General features: G+C 32.1%; 2 protein-coding genes across 2 annotated transcripts in view; one reads left to right on the forward strand and one right to left on the reverse strand.

Annotated features, from left to right (window-relative positions):
* Positions 1-22,505, forward strand: part of LOC148941759 (uncharacterized) — a 497,279-nt gene that overhangs the window by 69,894 nt on the left and 404,880 nt on the right. The window lies entirely within an intron of this gene.
* On the reverse strand, positions 1,753-22,246 carry LOC148941761 (uncharacterized). Its single transcript, XM_089103577.1, has 4 exons — positions 22,080-22,246; positions 14,512-14,682; positions 11,272-11,433; positions 1,753-2,270 (listed from the first exon to the last, which is right to left on the reverse strand). The coding sequence occupies exons 1-4, from the start codon at positions 22,192-22,194 to the stop codon at positions 1,753-1,755; spliced, it is 966 nt and encodes a 321-aa protein (XP_088959703.1). The 5' UTR covers positions 22,195-22,246.

Consider the following 22,505-nt stretch of genomic DNA (forward strand, 5'->3'; position numbering starts at 1 on the left):
TTGTTGAACAAAATCAAAGCACACGATGTTCATTCAGATTGTCAAGAGGGATTAACTGAGATGTGGATTAAGGTATTAAGTTGTAGCTTTCAGGGAAAAATCGGGGGGGGGATTATCAATTGACTCAAATCCAATATGTACACGCTACTACAACAACTACTTTTTCTATTCGGACTATATGTATATTAAGATGAAAATTTTAGGTACTATCAAAGGGATAGTTGGACTAAATCAAAACACACAATTTGCAAAGAGTTTGTCAAAAGGATGTATCAACAATACATAAGGAACAGATTAGAGCAATAAGTCAAAATTTTCAGGGCATGATGAGGATTTAAAACGAAATTATTTAGACTTTCAGGAATGAATATCAGCACATACATTAATGGTTAATTCATATTCCGTTATATTTTCAGTAATCTTGGTTATGATGGTGATTTTTTTCTGTATTGAGAGAAATAAAAACACCTACCTCGAAACAAGAATTGTTTTCAGGAAAGCATAAATTATATTCTGGTCTCTAGAAGGGGGGCTCCCATTTTCATGCAGCATGGGCACTTATTTGCGATACACAAATTGGTTTTATATTTTTTGTAAATTTGTTCCCCTGGGTGTATTTTTCAAACAATAAGATTAAAAAAAAAGAAAAATACTATAGGCAAATTTTCGACAGTCCTCCCTCTAAAATAATAATATGGCTCGTATACACTATGTAGAAATTTCACAATGTAATTGACTATTAACGATTTATGTCGATAGGACTACAATTTTTTCTTAGTTTTCAAACCATTTGAAGAAAAAGTTTTTTGACCTTTTTGAACCTAATTTATTTACATGCTAATATTTTTCTTTTTTTTTTTTAGCTAAGGTAAGAGCCATGTCCCACAGGACCTTGTTTTCCTTGTTAAAGGTTGGATACTTCAAAATCCAGATAATCATGCGTATTGAACACTGAAAAATTCTACTTGAGCTGAAATTACCCATTTAAATAGATATTTTACCAGATAATAAAAATTAGAAGGGAAAATATGCACTAACAAAGAAGAAAATAGGAACTGGCTCTGCTTCTGTAGTTTTAAAAATACAAGATTTGTTGGAGACGAAGCCTTACTTGTAAAAGAAAAAGAAAAACCAGAGAATTTTCACAAAACTAAAGCAGAGCGTTAGTTTAGATCTGAGAATTAGCTTGCATGGGACAGCTTTAATTCTTTAATGTCTATCCCAACTTCTGTCTATAGAAATCACTATTCCATCCAAATTTTTCATTGTTAACTATTAACTATCCCACTTCTTCCTAGAATGTGTTTGTAGGTGATATTTCAGAGTCGACTTATCTGAAAATGCTGTCTTGCATAAATTACATTTGAATGGTTTCTCACCTGTATGAAGTCTTTGATGGATATTCAAATTGCTTGACGAAGAAAAGCATTTCTTACATGTATTACATTCATATGACTTTTTACCTGTATGCACAATTTGGTGATGATTCAATTAGCTTGATAAAGAAAAGCATTTCTTACATATCTCGCATTTAAAAGGGCTCTCACATGTATGCACTATTTGGTGCCTTTTCAAATCACGTGACAAAGAAAAGCATTTCTTACATATATCGCAGTTAAATGGGCTCTCACATGTATGGACTCTTTGGTGCCTGTTCAAATCACGTGACAAAAAAAAGCATTTCTTACATATCTCACATTTAAATGGGATTTCATCATCATCCATTGTTTGGTGCTGTTTCAAAATGCCTGATTAAGAAAAGCATTTCTTACATATCTCACATTCAAAGGGCTTTTCACCTGTGTGCACAATTTGATGCCTTTTCAAGCTGCTTGGTGAAGGAAAGCATTTTTTACATATCTCACATTTAAATGGTCTGTCATCTGCATGCATTATTTGATGCTGTTTCAAATGGCTTGATGAAGAAAAGCATTTCTTACATATCTCACATTTAAAGGGCTTTTCACGTGTGTGCACAATTTGATGCCTTTTCAAGCTGCTTGGCGAAGAAAAGCATTTCTTACATAGATTGCATTTATATATATTTTTTTCTATGTGTATACTTTTATGCCTCTTTAATTTTCTATGCTTTTTACAGTCCAACCGACAATCCAAGAATCTTTTCTGATCGCCAAAACCTTTTTCTTCAGATCTCGATTTAGATGAATTTGAGTAGCCGCTAGTGGAAGGATTTTGATGTTCTATTGATAGAGGAGAATTTGAAGTTTCCATTAGGGTTTCGGCAGCACTTGTTGAAGAATCTTCAACACCTACAATAACAAACAAAAATAACAAGTAAAAGAAATCATAAATAGATATGAAAACACAATCTCGAAAAATTAATCAAAAATTTAAACAATTCGCCTCTAAAACCCAAGAAAGCAAAAAAAAAACAGAGAGCAAAATTTAAAACGGTGGTAAAACGAAACCCTCAAACAAAACTTAAGAGTGATAATCTAAACATTATTTCAATAAATTTCATTAATTGTCTTCCTTTTCACAAATTTTGGGAATAATTTAAAAAGCGTTCCTCTTTTAAGAAAAAGAAAACAGAAAAATTTGAAAATACAATTAATCAAACTTTAGTTCAAATGAACAAGAGCTATTAGACATTGTTTCTTCCAAGAGTTTTTGTTTTCTATTGTTTTGAGCTAGACAACAGCGAATAAATTACAAAAAAAAGTATTGACGGTAAGTCTTTTGTGGGATATACCCAAAGTGCAGGGGTAGTTTATATGAGTGGGAACTCGCGCTAGTGTTGAAAAAAAAAACTATCAACACCATCTAGTGCCTGGAATTTTTTCAAGCTCTTTAATCACTTTTCTGTCAGGAACTGAGATCATAAACTTATAACTACCTTAATTTAACCAATTACACTAATTATTATTACACTGCAACTTAAAAGAACCACTTGGCAACTAGACTGTGGTCTTCTTTATGGATGAGGGGCCTGAAATTACTAAAATGTAAGAGTTGTTTGCGCTTTATAAAGAAAAAAGAATAAAATCAAGTTGGAACAAAAGAAAAAAAAATCATAAAAAATATATTTGTGGCTTTAATATAGTATTATTTATCACAATGCTACTTTTTTGTCTCTGGTTTTCAATTTTAGTTCAAACAACTTTTTAATATTGAGAACTGATGCATAAATTAATTTAGATAACCCTAAAGGATTAAGGGTTATCTTAGGATTAAGAGAATCTGTAAACACATTACACAAAACAGTTGGTAATTGCCGTTAGAGGTGATCATAGTAGAGCTTTCCGTTCCTCACCAAATACTTGAACGCAAGAGCAATTGTTTTGGTAAAGTACCACACACAGCATATTGTCAGTCGGGTATCAAAATGACGTATCTCCATATCACACTGGAGTGGCCTCAAATCTGTCGTTTTATTGTCTTCTTTCAATTTTTTTCAATGAAAAGTACTCGAAAAATACGGTTTTCAAATGCCCAAAAAGAAATATCTTTCTAATTCTACGAGGGTTTATACCCCCTGGACCTCAATAATAGAATTTCATATCTAGCACAAAAACTGTCTTTCGTTTCTATTATTAAAGCCCGGTAGGACTTGTTATGCATCTCTAGTTTGATATTGCCACAGATACTTTATAGCATACACAAATGTTGTCAACCTCTTTTGACAAATAAAAAGCATGATCTCCAAAATAAATATTGTTTTGAGTAAATCGCAAGTGAACTCAAGCATTTAGAGGGTTTGAGAGAGGTGGCCTCAATCTCATTTGTCATAGCTCTTATTTGTAAACATTGATTAGCATTTGGACTTCATCAAAATATAAGAGGGTGGGTATCTTTGTTCAATTTTTTCTGTGAAAAAAACAAAAAAGGCATTTTCAGTAAAAATACCCGAATAAAGATATTTTTTAACGTCTAAGGGGTGCCAAAAAATATAGAAGACACAGGCCCTCGTGCCGCCTAACCAACACCACTGGTTGTTAATGTTATGACAAGCAAAAACACATTGCTCGAAATATAAATCATTTAAATAAAGCACAAAAAACGCATGGCTTTAGAGAATTTAGAGGGATTATAGCCTCGCTGTTATTTGCCATAAAGTATATATTATAGTGTATGCTATACAATATCTGTGATATCTCTAGTTTGATATATCTATCTTTATATCTTAATTCAGAAAGAAATACAAACATTGTGTTTTATACTTAATAGAAATATAAACACTTTAGTTCTGAACTTTATGCCAAAGTTCAGTAACAAAATTTGTAATTAAAGAGCATTTTATAATATACATTGAATAATATAAAAAAAAGCTTCGATTACATAAATGCTTACCATAAAAATCTAGATTTGAAAATACATGGGCTCAGCCTCCATATAAAGAGAAATAAACTACTGGCTATTTTCAGCTAAAAGAAAGGATCAACAATAAAACTTAAACGAACAGAAATTATTCCCTATATGAAATGTGTTGTCCTCTTCTCAACGCCTCGCTCTTTACACTAAAGTTTGATTCTTTGTCAACTCTACTTTTTAAACTAATAAAAACTTTAGCGTAAGGAACGGGCCGCAGAGGAGGGGACAACCCCTTTCATGTACTGACTAATTTCTGTTCGTTTTAAGTTTTAATGTCGATCCTTACTTTCAGTTAAAAAACTTGTTTTGTTTTTATCTAATTTCTGAACGTTTTTCAACTAATGCAGGTTCGAATTTGGCTCATAGTACATAAAACAAAATTTGCATATTAATTTTGGAAGATTTTTTCCGAATATAAAGGGTTGCCCCGTCTTCATTACCTTGTTCTTTAAACTAAATATGTTAGCACTTTTAAAAAAGCTACATAGTCTAATTAAAAAGTCCCAGTGCTTCAGTGCTGTTAAATACAGTTTAACAGCGTATGTTTAACAGCCTACTGTTAAATACGAAATACAATCAGTCAGTTGGGTACCCAGAACAATCCATAAACAATTTCTCTGGAAAATATCTAGGAACCGCTTTTCAGAGTGCCTCTTTATGACCCCTATGCCTTCTCAAGACCATAACACAAATTGCGCTTTACTTAAAAAAAAAAAAACAAAAAAAAAAAAAAAACAAAAAAACAACCTAGGATTGTCAGTCAAATTGACATATACTGAGATTTCTTTGTTAAGGTTTTGAAAATTTTTCCATTAATGTAAGAAAGGTGGAAAGATTTCAAACGTATTTTTGTGTTTTCAGTAAAGGGCAATATGTGTTCTGGTCTTGAGAAGGCATAAGAGTTATCAGCCCTACTCATGTTAATTTTTGCTTGTTTTGAGTTTGACTCGGCATTCTATTGTAATTTATGTTCTTTTTTAGTTTTATTCATTTATTGATAGTGATTTGTGGTATTTTTACGTTTGGAAGATTATTCGACTTTATGTTTGCACATTCTTGGCTTAATGTAGTTATTTACTTTCCTTTGAAAAACTTGTCTTGTGGAAAAAGTTTCTAAAATAATTTCTGTTCGTTTTTTATTGACACAGTCTTTTTCATTGAAAAAATTATTGTATATTGTTTTGTATATATATAATATTGTATATGGAAAAAAATATTAATAGATTTTGTCGTTACCCAACGTCAATTTTTCATCTTCCCTTAGTCCTAGTCTTTGTGACTTAGTCTTCTTAACATTTATTTTCAAAACTATTCTATCACCCTGAACTCGCAAAACCTCTAAAAGTTAATTAATTTTACTCAAACTTTCATCTAGAATACTTAAATCATCAGCATAACCTAAGTCCATGAATTTTTTTCTCCCCATTTGGTTGCATGGCTTCCCAGTGCCTTTCCTGTGCTTCTGAATACAAAATTCATCAAAATGACACATATAAAGGGGATACTTTATACATATAAAGGGGGATAACATAAACACATAAAACCTGATCTAAATCATTAGAAAACTTATTTTTTTAAATAATAGTTGTGAAAAACACACAGTAAGTGTATAGAAGACTTTATTTTTTTATTATGTGTTAATGTCTATACTTGCATTAAGTTTAAAAAACATCTTTTTTTATTAAATTTATGAAAGGTTTCTAATTAATAAAAGTGTCGATTTTGTCTTACTGTACTTGAATAATTAAAATGAAATTTGAATATTAATTTTTCTTTTTTTGTGGCTATATGGCTTTCTCGAAATTTTTGATCTGACCGATTTTGAGAAAAAAGGGGCGGAAAAGGGGGTCTAGTTGCCCTTCAGCTTTTTTTGGTTACTCAAAAAGGGCACTAAAACTTTTAATTTTATTTACGAACGTTTTTATTTGTAATAAATATACCTCAGCTATAAATTAACTTACGTAACGAACTTTTATATTCGTATATTTTTAATACGTATATTAGGGGGTTCACCCCCTAGTCAATGCCTCGCTCTTTACGCTAAACTTCTAATTTTATTCCGATTCTTTCAGAATGACCCCGTTCGTTTTAAGTTTTGATGTTGCTCCTTACTTTCAGTTGAAAAACTTGTTTTTTTTTATCTAATTCCTGATCGTTTTTTTAAAATAATGCTGGAAAATCTGGTACCCCCTTCATAGCAATGTCTCTTCCCCCATGGAAAGATCCTCACGTAACCCCCGATCCCCCCCCCCCTATATTATCAGAAAAAATCATCCTAAATATTTCTGAATACTTCCCATGCACCAAGCCTCTATGTAAAACGTGGGAAAAGTTCACGACTTTCAAAACTCTCCCCGGTGACTGTGGGGATTAAATTCATCGTCAAAGACAGAGTTATTATATTGTGCTACCACGTTGAACAAAATGGCTCTCTCACAATTTTGATCTGGTAACTATGGGAAAAAAATGAGTGTGGTAGAGGGCCTATATGCCGTCCATTTTTTGTCACTTAAAAAAAGCACTAGAACTTTTAATTTCCATTCGAATGATCCCTTCCGTGATATTCTAGGACCACTAGGTCAATATAATCACCCCAGGAAAAAACAAACAAAAAAACAAATAAACACGCATCCATCTTTCTTCTGGCAAAAAAAAAGAAAAAAAAAACAACAAATTTTTGCAGATGCTTGAAACCTCTATAGTAGGGTTATCTGACACGCTCAATCTGATGGTGTAACTTTCGTTAAGGTTCTATGACTTTTAGGGGGTGTTTTGCCCTTTTTTCGAAACTAAGGCAAACTTTCTCAGACGCAAAACCTTTGATGGGCAAGACTGAACTTGAAATAAGCATAAAAATCTGATTCTTTTGATGTATCTATTTCTATCAAAATTCCGTTTTTTAGAGTTTCAGTTACTGTTGAAACCAGATAGCTCCTTACTTACAGTTCGATACCACGAACTGTTTAAAAATGAGCGAATAGTATTCATATTACTAATACCTTACCAGCCTAAACAATACTTATTAGCTTCCTTATTCATCATGATTCCTCCTCCCTGTCAATGGACCCAATCCTTCATACCTGAGTAAACAAATTCTATATCACCTAATGTCACGCTTCCTCCCCCGGGGATATGAGTTTCTGGAACTCCTAATAAGTCCAGTTCAAGTCGTCTGGATTCGTCAGTCGAAATATCGATACGATAATTATTTTTTAACGTCAAAACCATTCCAAAAATTCGAATTTTCATGTTCTATAAATCACTGAAATCATTTTGGCCTCAGGAAAAGCAATGGTTCCGGATAGCAATGCAGGACGAGGACCAACACATTTTCTCAAGTGTACATTGAAGCGCTTAAGAAGGCTTAAAACCGGACAGCAAAAAGTCCCTGGGACCTCCAGTAAGAAGGACGGCTTTGCATAATCCTGGGCCTATTTTTTGTCACAACATGGTATTCAGCACTTGCCGATGCTCTTCTATCATAAAGAGTAGAAATCATACACAGACAGTCTCAAGCCTATTAGCCCCGACTCATTATATATCCATGCCTTCAAATATTATGCTACTATGGGAAGGCAACTTACGGTAGATACATTAACTAGGAAGAGATTTTTCAGCCTGAAAACTTTTTCACCTAAACAGATCAAGCCCAGAGGAATTATCCATTAATCAGAATCCTGTGTTAATGATGTGTCGTTTATTTCATTACAGTAATCTTTTTATGGAATTAAATAGAAAAAAGAAGATTCTCAACTAAAAGTAAGTTAAAACTTTAAATAAACAAATTTTCCAATATATGAGGGGCCTTTCCCCTCTTAAACCCCTCTCTCTTTACGCTAAAGTTTGAATTTTTCCGAATTCTTTAAGAAAGACCATAAAAATTAGGGCCGTTCAATTAGAATAAAAAGCTTTGTCAAAGCAATAGAGACGTTAGTTAATGAGCAAGGGATTTAGAAGGGTCCAGCTCCACTCATATATGGACTCATTTCTGTCCTTTTCAATTTTGTTCCGTTCTTTAAGTTGAAAAAAACTTTATTTTTTAAAATTTTATTTCTGATTGTTAATCAGATTATACCAGATAAGCTGACTCCTTCAAGGTGTTGTCAGGTGCCATCCCCTCTTCTCACTCGGAACTCACCGACACTCTTTCATAACAGATGATCGAAAAATTAAAAAAAAGCTTATTATTCCTATTAAACGACCATTGTGTTTGAGGAGTCGTTCTTAAAGAATTAGTAAAAAAAGTCAAACCTTTAGCGTAAAGATAACTCTTGAGGAGGGGGCAACACTTTTCATATACGCAAAAATTTCTGTTCGTTTAAGTTTTGATATTGCTCCTTCATTTCAGTCGAAGTAACTTTTTTTTAATTTAATTTCTGATTGCTTTTAAAGAGCACCAGAAATTCTGGCGCCTCCCGCCATGAAAGATTCCTTAAATTTCCCTTACCCACAGAAAAATTCCACCATGAAAAGTTGTTTTCCCGTAAAACTCGCCCCCCCCCTCTCCTGGGAAATTTTTCCAAGACATTTACATTCTAGCTGAAAATCCTACCTGGAAAATTTCTTATGGATGATCTCGGGGTAATTTTTTTTTTTTTTTTTTTTTTTTTTGTAGCGCAATTTCATTTGAAAAAGACTAATTTCATTTTGTTTTTAAAATCATAGCCGTAATTCCCCCCCCCCCTCGGTGAAAAAGTTTCTCAGCAAAAAGGTAGAGGAGGTGTACAAAAGAAACATTAAAAACGCATCAAAAATGTGAAATTGATGTATAATCCCTTGTAATTTCTGGGTACATTTCCGATCTACGCTGTTATTATGAAAGTAAAGAATAACATTAAACCCAAAACTGAGCTGGATTTTTTCCGTGCAGGAGGGGGATTGCCCCTTCCTTATCCACACCTCCACCTCAAGGTCGCAGAAACTTCAGAGTGTGCTCATTAGATCAGAAACTGAGAGTTCTAGTCCTTTTTTCGGAATCCAAAGGGATTGAACACCAACCAGCTGCGTGGGTGTGATATTATTCGGGGGTGGGGGAGCATTTTCCGTGTTTTTTTTACGTTGGAGGGTATTTTCTGTAGAGGGGGTTATTTTCCTCGGGGTGTATTTTCCGGGGGGGGGGGGAGATATACGCCAGCCACCGAAAAAGGACAAAAACAAAACAAAAAAAGACATTTATTATCTTTAGATGCATCAAACGAGGCATGTTCCACAACGATAAAAGCCAGAAAAGAACAGAAACGTGTAACAACAAGAAAAAAGGAATTGCAACTAATCAAGTGAAGAAGAGAAGGGGAAAATCAGAATTGCTCGTCAAATAAACTAAAAGTAATTAAAATCTAACCTGCCATAGGCTAGACTCTTGTTACCTGAATGGGGTTTGAGTAAGTTAAATACATTTGTTTTGTTTTTTTTTGCGGGAGAGGGGTCGATCATTTTCAGTTTTTGTTTTTTTTAATATTGTTTCTAGTTTTCTTATCTCTTCTTGTACTGTTCTTGTGGTTCCATCCTTCTGGTTTCGTATTGCTTTCGTTTTTATTCTTTTGTTATATTAATAAAAATGAATAAATAAATCTTAAAAAGAGTTCAGCTAAAATTGAACATGCAAATCAAGCTTAAAACGAAGAAAAATATTTTATTATTATAGCATAAATGAAGCCTAAAACTAACTGAAATTAAACAAACAATAAAAGCAAACAAACATACAGCATGTATACTAATATAAATGAATCTTAAAACGAATAAAGCTTTAATTAGGTATGCCAATCAAGCTTGAAACAAACAAAGATATCTACTAATAAGACTTTGTTTTTGCATCCTTCCCTAACTGTATAAGTTTAAAACCTACTTCGTCATTGGCGCTTTACTGAAAATGATTTTACAAATATTTCCTCAAATACTTATTACAACATCGAAAATAAAAACGAAATTTCAGTAAAATTAAATTTTGAAATGACGGGCTTTTTAGCAGATGATATCATATATTATATATTTAGTTCAATCTTATATGTTCCCAAAACCGTTCACACAGATTTGCTTTCGCTACAAACAAGAATTTAGCTAATGCCTCCTTCCCTAACTGTATAAATTTAAAGCCTACTGCGTCATTGGCGCTCCATTGAAAGCCAATTATATTACGAATATTTCTTTTTCCAGTTTTTACAGCATTGAAATGAGAATAACAATTTAATTACTCAAATTTTACTTATTCAATTTAATTTATGATAAAAAAGAATTTCTTTCTCAGTTTTATTTATTTAAATATAATTAAACCTTTAGCCTCCTTATAGTATATTAAACGCTAAATGCATATTAAATGCGGTCATATCTTGTGGCAATTAAATATTTCTCCATGTACTATGATACATTACATTCAGATGCCTACTGGTACAGAAATTTTAGCCCAATTCGCCACTGCAGTTGTGGGTGGTTCTGACAGATAACAGGCTGAACATGTTCGATGAAATCAGATTCCCGCCCGGGTGTTTAGCCTGTTGGTAAAATGGGTTTTGACTATAGCTGATATACGGAATTCACCCAACACCTTTAAATCAACATTTTGAAAGTTACTGTTAAAATTCAAAACTGGTTTAGCAAATGCCTGCTTACCAGAATAAGAAAAGTTTCATACTAAGATTAGTTTAAATACTAAAATTTTATCCACGTACCAAGAGGCGGATCCAGGGGGTGCCCCCCCCCCCCCCTTGCGTAGTAAACTAATGTAATTTACTGAATTAACCCAAGTTGACGTTAATTAAAGTTGCTCCTAACGCAAGTTTATTGGATCCACCTATTTTGCCCCCATAAATTTTTTTTATCGGATCAACCTATTTTGCGCCGCCCCCCCTACAAAAATCATGGATCCGCCCCTGCATGTACCCTATTTGTTTTTTTTTAAATGAAATATTCCTGATTCTACAAAACCAAGTATTTGAAGCATACCTTCATTGTCAAAACTGGTGAGTTCCAATTCTTGGGTGTCAGCTTCCAATTTAAATGGTCCTGCAGTGCTGGCAAAAGCAGTCAAAGGAACAGCTTCAAGCTTCGGAAACAAACAAATGTCAAAGAGCTCCTCAATCCCACTAGGAAAAGCATCTTCAACTTCTAAAACAAAACATGAATAAAAGGGACATAAAACACAACAGCAAAGCCTTCTGAACAAATTCAACTGTTTTTTATATTCTATTTAATTTTTAAGCCTTCTTAATGAAAAGTAAAGGGCTACATTAATCCGAAGGATGAACAGAAATAAAATCAAATAATCTTATAAGCATTAAACTAGCATATATAACTGAGTATAAATAAAATCCAAAAAAGAACTGAAATTACAACAGATAACCAAGTCAAAATGATTTTTTCAAATATAGAAAATTTTTGAAAAAAATAAAATACTTTCATTTGGAAATACAGAGATTGAAAGTGTAGCCAATTTGAAGTATTTGGGAAACATTGTTGATAAAATCATTACATGCAGATCATTTGAGGGCACTTACCATTAAAATTTTCGAAGAGACAGGTATCTTAAATAGACTAAAGGATTTTATTCCTCATAAAGCACTTAAATCTTCATATTATACCGTCGTTTCTTCATATTAATTAAAAAAACATTCCGAAAAATAAGTTTCAAAGAAAAGTAAAAGCCAATTTAAAATTAATCTCACTATATAAAAATACAATTTAAAATTCAAACTCAAAACGACCAGAAATTACTGTTTAAGAATAAATGAAACCCAAAACGAAGAGAAATTAAATAAACAATCATAGCAAAAAACACACAACAAGTAATAATATAAATGAATAAATAGATCTTAAAGCGAGCAATGCTTAGATTGAATATGAAAATCAAGCTTAAAAAAAAAAAAAATAGTTTGCTATTAAAGTATAAATGAAACTTAAAACGAACAGAAATTAAATAAACAATCAATGCGAACAAACATACAATATATATTAATGTAAATGAACAAATAAATCTTAAAACAAGTGAAACTTAAATTGAATATGCAAATCAAGTTTGAATTGAATAAAAATATCGCCTCACTGCAGAAGCCTAAAACCTACTGCGTCATTGGCGTCTTACTGAAAACCATATGAGTCTTGAAATGTCTTGGAAAGTATAAACAAAATCAAATTCAATATTAGATATATAATGATATTAATTGTTGAAAGATCCATCAGTTCAAGATTTTTTTTTTCACTGTAATTTTTATTTTCATTTTCAATGCTGAAAGAACTGGAATAAATTTGTAATATACAAATAATTCGTTTTCAGTGAAGCGCCAATGACGCAGAAGGCTTTAGGTTTTTACAGTTAAAGAAGGGGGCAGTATCCAAATTTTGTTTGCAGTGAAACTATATTTGTCTTGACCAATCTTGGAAAGAAATAATAAATTAAACTGAATGTTTTATGCATAATGATATTCATTGCTGAAAGCTCATCAGTTCAAAATTTTACTGTAATTTTAATATTTATCTTCAATATTAAGTGCAAAAGAAAACATTTGTAATATAATTCGTTTTCAGTAAAGCGTCAATGACGCAGTAGGTTTTAGGCTTCTGCAGTGAGGCGATACCCAAACTCTTGTTTGTAGTTATTTTTATTTGATTCAAACTTGATTTGCATTTGCAATTTAAGTTTCACTTGTTTTAAGATTTATTTATTCATTTACATTAATATATATATATTGTATGTTTGTTTGCATTGATTGTTTATTTAATTTCTGTTCGTTTTAGTTTCATTTATACTTTAATAGCAAACTATTTTTTTTTGTTTTAAGCTTGATTTTCATATTCAATCTAAGCATTACTCGCTTTAAGATCTATTTATTCATTTATATTGTTACTTGTTTTGTGTTTTTTGCTATGATTATTTATTTAGTTTCTACTCGTTTTGAGTTTTGTATATTCTTTAATAGTAAAGGATCTTTTTTTTCATTTTAAACTTTTTAGAGTACTTTCATTGAAATACGCTTTTTATTATATATTGAGAGGAAAAAATCGAATAAATAAACCACGCCCCCCCTAAAATTTTGGTAATTACAGGTTGCCTCCACCCTAAGAATTTTCGTTAATTAGAATGACGGATAAATGCTTATATTGATACATTGCGTTTAAGGCCAGTATTGGCGTTTTTTTCCATAAAGAATAAAAAAACCACACTGCAATCTTTCACTTATTGTCAGATGTGTAGTTGAGATAGATCAACACAAGGAGCGTCGACCTATTAACCATTGTTTACAAAATTTATGAATGCCGCAGTCCGAGTTGGATCCGTCCGCAGTCCGAGCTGGACAGCACAATCTCAAGTAGAGATTCAACTGGTTCTCTAAATCTAGAAACTTGGAAAACAGAAAAAAAAAATATTAAAATGTCAGTAACCCATATAAAACTAACCATAAAACATTAAATTAACAATAATATATTAATTTTTTAATTGTAATTTGCTCTGTGTAATAAAATGTTTTGCATTTATTGTCATAGTTATTTTCACCTGTTTATATGGTGCCTTTTGTATGTTCGTTTGCTATAATTGTTTATTTGATTTCAGTTTGTTTTGGGTTTCATTTATTCTTTAGAAATAATATTTGGTCGTTTTGGCCTTGCATTATTATAAGTTTTTATTTCTGCTGACCTTAAGGTTAACATGGCCTTTACTTTTCTTTGAAAAACTTCTTTTTTATAAAGTTTTTTTATTAATTAATTTATGTTTGTTTTTATTGCCAAAGTTTTCAGTTTTTTAAAATTTCCTATTTCAAAGCCCAATTTTTATTTTATCATCAAATCTTAATTAAAGTATCAAAATTAGTATCAAAGTAACTATATCATAGTAAAAAAGTTTCAAATTAAAGAAAGTAGTCAAATAAGGTTTGTAGTGGATAAAATAGGGTTTAGAAGAAGGAAACTAGTATATTTTTACTTCAGCAATCAACACTTCTGATACACCCCAGTAATCATGACAATACATTTCTGCATTAATTGCTTCCTAGCTTTTATTTTTGCATTTATATTGCCTTTTTCATTCTTCTAGTTCCAATATCATTCTGCCTAAATTTATACGTTTCCGTCACGATTAGTTTAGCCCAAACAAAAATTTTCAGTGCACACAAAAAAGCGTAAATGCTCACACAAAGTCACTCAATTTTGTATTTACAGATATATAAAAACAGTGGATATTGAAAAACATACCCTCACTCTTGATAGTAGATAAATCAAATTTAGGAAAGTCAAAATAAGATTCAAGGTTTGTAGATGAAGATGATGAAACAAATGAAGCAATATCTTTCTGTTCAGATGATGACATAGGATTTGTACTTCCAAAAAACTGTTTGTCCTCATTTGGAAACATGTCATCAAATTCTGAAAGAAATTTACAAATTAAATTCAGATTTAGAACCAACACTTTAGAGTAAATCTACTGCTTCTCCCAAACTATGGAAATAAAAAGTTACTACTACTACTACTACTACTAACAACTCACTGCAGCACTAACCTACCTGAGCCCACTTTTACGCTTGATCCTCTTTCATTCAAAACAATTTAAAACTTCCCTCTTTACTTATTCTCAGGATCTATCTTTAAGAATTCCTGTCACCCTATTTGGAGATTACCTGCTTTCGTTTCGCCTTGTCCTAGCCGTCTACATCTTTCTCTCACTATAGCCCAAGAAAGCGGGATTGACCAATATTTTTAATAGAGCTTAGTCTTTGAGATATGGTTGGTCCGTCGGATACCCAAAACAATTCGTAGTCAATTTCTTAGAAAAATATCTAGCAAATCCTCCTAAGTTTTTCAGAGTACCAACCACTATTGTTAATCTCTCCTCTAGAATTCTTGAACCTAAGGAAATCCAAACTCTTAAAAAGGTCTGAAATTCTCTTTTCCACCAAAACAAGTTCCTGTGGCAGATATAGTTTCCTCCTTAGAATCTTCTTTGCACAAACACTACACATCCATTTCTAACCCAGATGAAGTGAGGTATGGTTTTATTAATACACTTTACGGCAGCCAAAAAAAAGTTATGTCTCATACTAATTTGACGACAGAAATTTCGCACGACATAAAAGTTTTGTCTTGTCTTCGCGAAGACCCTTCAATAATAAGAACAAAAGCAGACAATGGAAATTCACTTGTAGTCATGGATACATTTGATTACGACAACAAAGTTTATTCACATTTAAGAGACACAAATACATATACTTCCATGACACACGACCATACTGATAAGTTTGCAAATAAAATTATAGCCGAATTAAAGAATCTAAAACAAAATGGCAAAATCACCCCAAAATTGTACAATAAATTTCTCCCCCGAGGTAGCTTTTGCCCAAAGTTTTACGGTTTACCAAAATTACATAAGCAAGGTATTTCTTTAGGCCAATCGTAGCATGTACGAAAGTCCCTGCTTCCAATATTAGAAAGTGGTAATGTACAGCCTTCAAACCTTTACTTTATTCCCAAAAATCGTGCATATTTAATTCGGTAGATTTAGTGAAAAACTTAAAAATGCAAGCATTTCAGAAAATGTAAGCATTTCAGAAAATACAATAGTAAGTAGTTTTGACATAGTTTCTATGTACGCAAATATTGATGTAGCAATATCTGAGCAGTTATTAAAAAACAATATAGAAGAAAAATATCATTTAATTGAAGATTAAACAACAGAAATAGATTGCGAGGTTTTAATGTCCCTAGTTAAAATTTGTAATAAGTATGCAATGTATTTTCAGTTCCGTAATTCTTTTTATCAACAAAAAAATGGGCTCCCTATGGAAGCACCGCTATCCGGGTTATTAGCGAACATTTATGTAGAACACCTTAAAAATTGGGCCTTAAATTCATATTTTTTAAAACATGTCTATTGGGGGCGTTATATGGATGATGTAATGAGATGAGATGAGATATACATTTATTAAAAAAGAAATTAAAAAAAAAATATACATTTATTAAAAAAAAAAGAAAAAAGTAATATCGCTCTGGAATTATGGGGAAAATGAACTTAGGGGCTTTCTAGATCACCTTAATACATATGACCGAAATTTAGAATTTACCTTAGAAATTGAAAATGCAAATAAATTACTGTTTCTGGATGTATTAATTATTCGTAAAATTGATAAACTGGATTTTACAATTTAAAAAAAACCCACAGAAAATTACAGATATCTATATTTATATCCAATCACCCCCCACAAGTTAAAAGAGGTCTTGTTACATCTCTTGTCGATCGTCTCTAAACATTTGCTCTGAATCTTACATCACAGATGAACTAAGTTTTACTAGAGACATACTTTTTGGAAACGGTTATCCTAATGTCTTTATTAACAATAAAGTTAGCCGATGGTTGGCAAGACACCCCCTTAAAATTAAGGGTCTTTTAACATATAAAGATCCCTCGAAGCCTTCAACTATAATTTAGCTTCTATATATTGCAAAAGTCACTCCACGTTTTAAAAAAGTTGGCACACAAAATAAAGTGTATGTAGTATTTGCCAATAATTTTATAATCATGAATTTCCTAAACTCTGGTAAAGATATAACCCCAGTTACTCGCCAAAGAGGGGTTTATCAAATACCATGTGACTGTGGCCATTTTTATGTTGGTAGAACCCATCAAAATTTAGAAAAGCGCCTACAACAACACCAAGATGACATAACTAAAGATTTTAATTCTAATAGTACAAATAATTCTTTTGATTGTGCTTTAAGCAGTCACATCTATGATAACCCTAGCCATAAAATGCTATTTGAAGAAACTTGTCTGATTAGCAATGATTTAGGCATAAAACAGGTTGTTCGAGAGGCAACTGAAATTAATATCAAAATAAACAGTAATATTTCTTTAAATAGACATTTGGGGGAATATTCGCTTAATGCCCTACCCACAAAATTAATTATAAATGATTTAACTAATTATATTAAAAAAACAGTAAATAATTCCACTCAACCAGTTACGAAGATACCATCTAGGCTGGCTGCCAAGAAGGCGAGATTAGCTTTAAAAGCTTGTCTGTAATCATTTTTATTCCATTTGAATGAATTGTTCTTTTTCCACTCCGCTTGGTTTACCATTTATGTTTGTAATTCTTTTAATTAATTATATTAGGGCTTTTTAAAAAAAAAAAAAAAAAAAAAAAAACTTTTTTAAGTTTTAATTATCGAATTTTAATTTAAGTTTCTTTTTTATTTTTTTTTTTTATATTCGTTTGTTTTGCTGTGGACGGCCCTTGGATATAGGGTTGAAATATTCATTTAAAAGTTGCCTTCCACTGTCTTGTATACAAAAAAAAATCCCCATTGTTTCTACTTATTGTTTATGATGGAAAGGCAGTGTGGTCTTCGTCGCTATTTACGTCTAGCTTTATTACATTTAAAAACTCTAGTCCACATTATTAAGGACAAAAAACAAAAACAACATATTATTTCCTCAGAAAGAAAATCTCTTGAAAAATTTTTATGTGAAAAGGGTAATAATCTCTTTAGTTGACAGAGTTTTAAAAATCTGTTCACTAAATCATGTAAATTCTGAATTAAATTATATCAAAGATATTTTATTCTGCAATGGTTACCCAATAAACCGTATTGAAAATATCATAGATAGACTATCAAAAAATATAAGACAAGAAAATAGGGAGCCCGTCCCCCTTGACTCAGTCGTTCCGGCAATTGAGAAAAAAACTTACACCACTCTACCATACATTTCAAAACTTAGTGATGAAGTTGGAAAATTGTTAAATAAACACAATCTCTCTGTTTCTTTCAAAAGTGAAAAAAAGTTGAACATTTTTTCAACTCAGGAAAAGATAAAACTGACTATGTAAAGGGTAGTGATGTCTACAGAGTCCCGTGTGCATGTGGGAAATTTTACATTGGTAGGACCCATCAACAACTTGGTGAACGTTTGCATGAACACAAAACTCCAATAGATAAGTCCCTGAGATTGAAAAATAAAAATGACAACTTTGATTCCGCCTTGGCCCAGCATATATTCGTAAATCCTATACATCCTGTTCTTTTTGAGGAGGAAATTTTAATATCTACTGTAAATAGCCTACCGCAATCTTTCGAAGAGGTAGATGAGATAAAAAAAAATATATAAACAGGAATTTGGCAATAAGTATGGACACCGGAGACATTTCATTAAGCACAATTTATAACAATTTAATACTAAGACTCTTTTGATATTTGCACCCAATCAAATTTAAGAGAATCTATTAACATATCTAATGAAAATCGAAATGGCAGAAGAGCACAAAGTAGTGCTATACACAAAATTCTTGCACAATCTATTCGGTAAAATCCTTTTTTCATTGGTTCTGGCTTTGGCCTTTCAGTCCGTGTTTGTTCGGATCTTGTGTAGTGTACTCTAAAAGGATAGATTCTTTTTTCTTTTTTTTGCACTGAGGACAACTTAGCGGAAGTCCTTGTCGAAATATTTGTCGAAATAGTTCGTCTTCAAATTTTACCACTGGCTGACAAAATCCTCATTTTCTCACCCTTTTTTGGTTTTATTTACCATTTATTATTTCCTTTCATCACTTAGCTTCATACGTCATGTATAGCCAGTCTGGTCTTAGAAAGTATTTACAAATTCCGGGGTCGACACAAACCCCCAGGGCCCAGGGGGGGGGGCAAGTATTGTAAGCTATGTCCTGGAGCCGTATGTGGTTCTTATGAAAGCAATGCTCGTGCAAACTTCATATCATAATATAGTGAAGGAAGAGGCCCCAAAACAACCTTCGAGGATGGATGGGACATAAGTCAAGTAAGTCAGTAGTTTTAAGCAAAAACTGAAATTTTTAGTGCTTTTTTGAAAGACCAAAAGAGATTCAAGGACAACTAGTTTCCGTTCTTTGGCCTTTTCCGCTTAAGATGGATTTAGGCATCGCTTTAAAACTTTTGAGGAGTCTTGGGGTGGTAAAGTGGATCTTAAATTTGACTTAGGGGAAGAGGCAAAGGTAAATCCATAGAAACTGTGTTTATCCAGGTCACTGAAATAGCTTATCTGCAGTATGTTGAAAGGTACTCGAGCTTTGAGTTTAGAACTTATCTTCACTGTTGGGAAAGAAAGGAGGATAGGATGTGTATGCAGTATCTAAAGAAAAACTAATAACTTCAAATGCATGCCTTCAAGAAGATTAAGGGGAAAGGGCTAATCCAAGTGAAATTTGAACTATGAATTGGGAGTGGGGACAAAGCTAAGTCTGAGTACACTATGGGTATCCAGGCTATCAAAAACCATAATAAACTTTCAGAGAGCTAAGTAGACCTCAAGGTTTAGTTTGAAAAGGGAACAGACTTTTCCCAACCCCAAAATTCAAAGGTTATGCTGAATTTAAGTCATGTTCCCGCCCCCCCTCCACCTCAAAGATCCTGAAATATCAGCTTTGGAAGAAAATGCATGCTATTTGACAGTTATATAGCCCACTTAATCTGTATTTATTTTCGATTCTATTTTACAGTATCAGTCCTCTATTTGTGACGAAACAATCAAAACCCTTAATGGCTGATCTTTTCAACGCCTTACACCATCTTGAAGTATCAATAAAGTGAACCTCGATTTAGAACCGCCAAATTACGACCTGAATTATTTTGAAAGATTAACATATAATCATTTGAGGGATTCACTCTGTTAATGGAGGGAGGGGGGTCAATGGCACAAAGGAAAATGTAGGAGTATTTAGCAAAGTATTTGAGGGGTAAATTTTGCATTTATGGAGTATAACATTTATATTATATTCTTTTAATTGTCGCTAAATTCAACAAACGGTAGGGTGAGGGTCATCTTCCTCGTAAGTGAGTATTCACAATATAGTTCGATAAGTCTATTCTACCCTGACATGTCTTAGGACTCTAGGATCAAGTTAATACGATATGGGAAATTTTTATGTAAGGGGGGGAGTTGCAGCTCCTAATTTATTGTTGGGGAATTTGTCTCTGATCCTTACAACTGGTTTATTCAACAGTTTTATTTTACTATGAAAGTCGTCCGATAGGCTTTATTGCTCGTTTTTACAAGGGGCGCTGATTTCCCGCCAAATTCCAAAAGAAGCTGACTTCAAAAAGAAGCTCCTTTACACTAGTCTTTACAAAAGTTTCTAATATTTACTAATCTTTGACCGTTACTAATCTTTTAAGAAGTTCCTGTCGCAGATCTAGTATCCTCCTATGTGTTGTCTTTACACTAATGCTTTGGAGCAGTTTCTAAACCAGATGCAGTCAGGTTTTATTGATAACCTTCTTAACAACCCGAAAAAAAGAGCTGAGTCTCCAAAACATTCCAAGGTCCTAAAATATTATCTAATTTCCCTTAAAATCCTTCAATTACGATAACTAAAGCAGATAAAAGATATTCACTAGTTGTCATGGATAAGACATATCATGGTAACAACATTGGATCCCATTTAAATGACAGAACTACTTATGCAATTAAAGCTCCTGCTCATACTGATTAATTTGCTGAGGAAATTATAAATGAACTGAAACTATTAAACAACTGTACAATCACTCGGCAATAAAACAATCGTTTTTTCCCACTTGGTAGCTCTTGAAATTTTATAGCTTACCAAAATGGTAAGCATTTGCCAAATTTTATGCAATTACCAAAATTACATAGACAATAGATCCTCTTGAGGCATATTGAAGCATGTACAAAAGAACCCATTTCAAATATTGGAAAATTGCTATGTAAAGCTTTCAAAAAGTTGCTCCATTCTCAAAAACCATATATAGTTAACTTCCCACATCCCAAACCGTAATTATTATGTTGGTAGAACCCACTTAAATTTTGAAAAAAGTATTCAACAAAATTAGGACAATATAACAAAGGCTTGAAGTACTAATAGTGCTTCCAGCTCTTTTGTTTTCAGCCCTAAAGATCTATATTTTCGAAAACCCAATCCATGCAAAACTTTTCAAAAACAACACTTTAATTAGTATTGATCTGGGTAATAAACAAGCTGTTAATAAACTTAAGTTAAATAAACATTAATTTATTTATTTGTTAATTGTAATTTGCTCTGTGTAATAAAATGTTTTGCATTTAGTATCTTAGATATTTTCACCTGTTTATATGGTGCCTTTTGTATGTTTGTTTGCTATAATTGTTTATTTTATTTCTGTTTGTTTTGGGTTTCATTTATTCTTTAGAAATAATCTTTGGTCGTTTTGGCCTTGCATTATTATAAGTTTTTATTTCTGCTGACCTTAAGGTTAACATGGCCTTTACTTTTCTTTGAAAAACTTCTTTTTTAGAAAGTTTTTTTTTTAAATTAATTTCTGTTTGTTTTTATTGCCAAAGTTTTAAGTTTTTTAAAATTTCCTATTTCAAAGTCCAATTTTTATTTTAACATCAAAGCTTCATTAAAGTATCAAAATTAGTATCAAAGTAACTATATCATAGTAAAAAAGTTTCAAATTAAAGAAAGTAGTCAAATAAGGTTTGTAGTGGATAAAATAGGGTTTAGAAGAAGGAAACTAGTATATTTTTACTATAGCAATCAACACTTCTGATACACCCCAGTTATCATGACGATACATTTCTGCATTAATTGCTTTCTAGCTTTTATTTTTGCATTTATATTCCCTTTTTCATTCTTCTAGTTCCAATATCATTCTGCCTAAATTTACACGTTTCCATCACGATTAGTTTAGCTCACACAAAAATTTTCAGTGCACACAAAAAAGCGTAAATGCTCACACAAAGTCACTCAATTTTGTATTTAAAGATATATAAAAACAGTGGATATTGAAAAACATACCTTCACTCTTGATAGTAGATAAATCAAATTTAGGAAAGTCAAAATGAGGTTCAATGTTTGTAGATGAAGATGATGAAACAAATGAAGCAATATCTTTCTGTTCAGATGATGACATAGGATTTGTACTTCAAAAAAACTGTTTGTCCTCATTTGGAAACATGTCATCAAATTCTGAAAGAAATTTACAAATTAAATTCAGATTTAGAACCAACACTTTAGAGTAAATCTACTGCTCCTCCCAAACTATGGAAATAAAATCTACTACTACTACTACTAACAATTCACTGCAGCACTAACCTACCTGAGCCCAACACTTTTACACTTGATCCTCTTTCATTCAAATCTATTTAGAACTTCCCTCTTTACTTATTCTCAGGATCTATCTTTAAGAATTCCTCTCACCCTATTTGGAGATTACCTGCTTTC

The sequence above is a fragment of the Artemia sp. Qi Xiang Cuo genome, chromosome 17 (genome assembly GCF_049724085.1).
Source record: "Artemia sp. Qi Xiang Cuo chromosome 17, ASM4972408v1, whole genome shotgun sequence".
In the NCBI taxonomy this organism is placed as follows: Eukaryota; Metazoa; Arthropoda; class Branchiopoda; order Anostraca; family Artemiidae; genus Artemia; species Artemia sp. Qi Xiang Cuo.

What these genes read in the sequence shown, in the direction of transcription:
- LOC148941761 (XM_089103577.1), bottom strand. Translation starts at nt 22,194, where the DNA reads ATGTCATCATCTGAACAGAAAGATATTGCTTCATTTGTTTCATCATCT. An exon ending in ATCTACTATCAAGAGTGAAG is followed by an intron (nt 14,683 to 22,079) that starts GTATGTTTTTCA and finishes AATTTCTTTCAG; the next exon opens with AATTTGATGACATGTTTCCA. An exon ending in ATCTACTATCAAGAGTGAGG is followed by an intron (nt 11,434 to 14,511) that starts GTATGTTTTTCA and finishes GTTTTGTTTTAG; the next exon opens with AAGTTGAAGATGCTTTTCCT.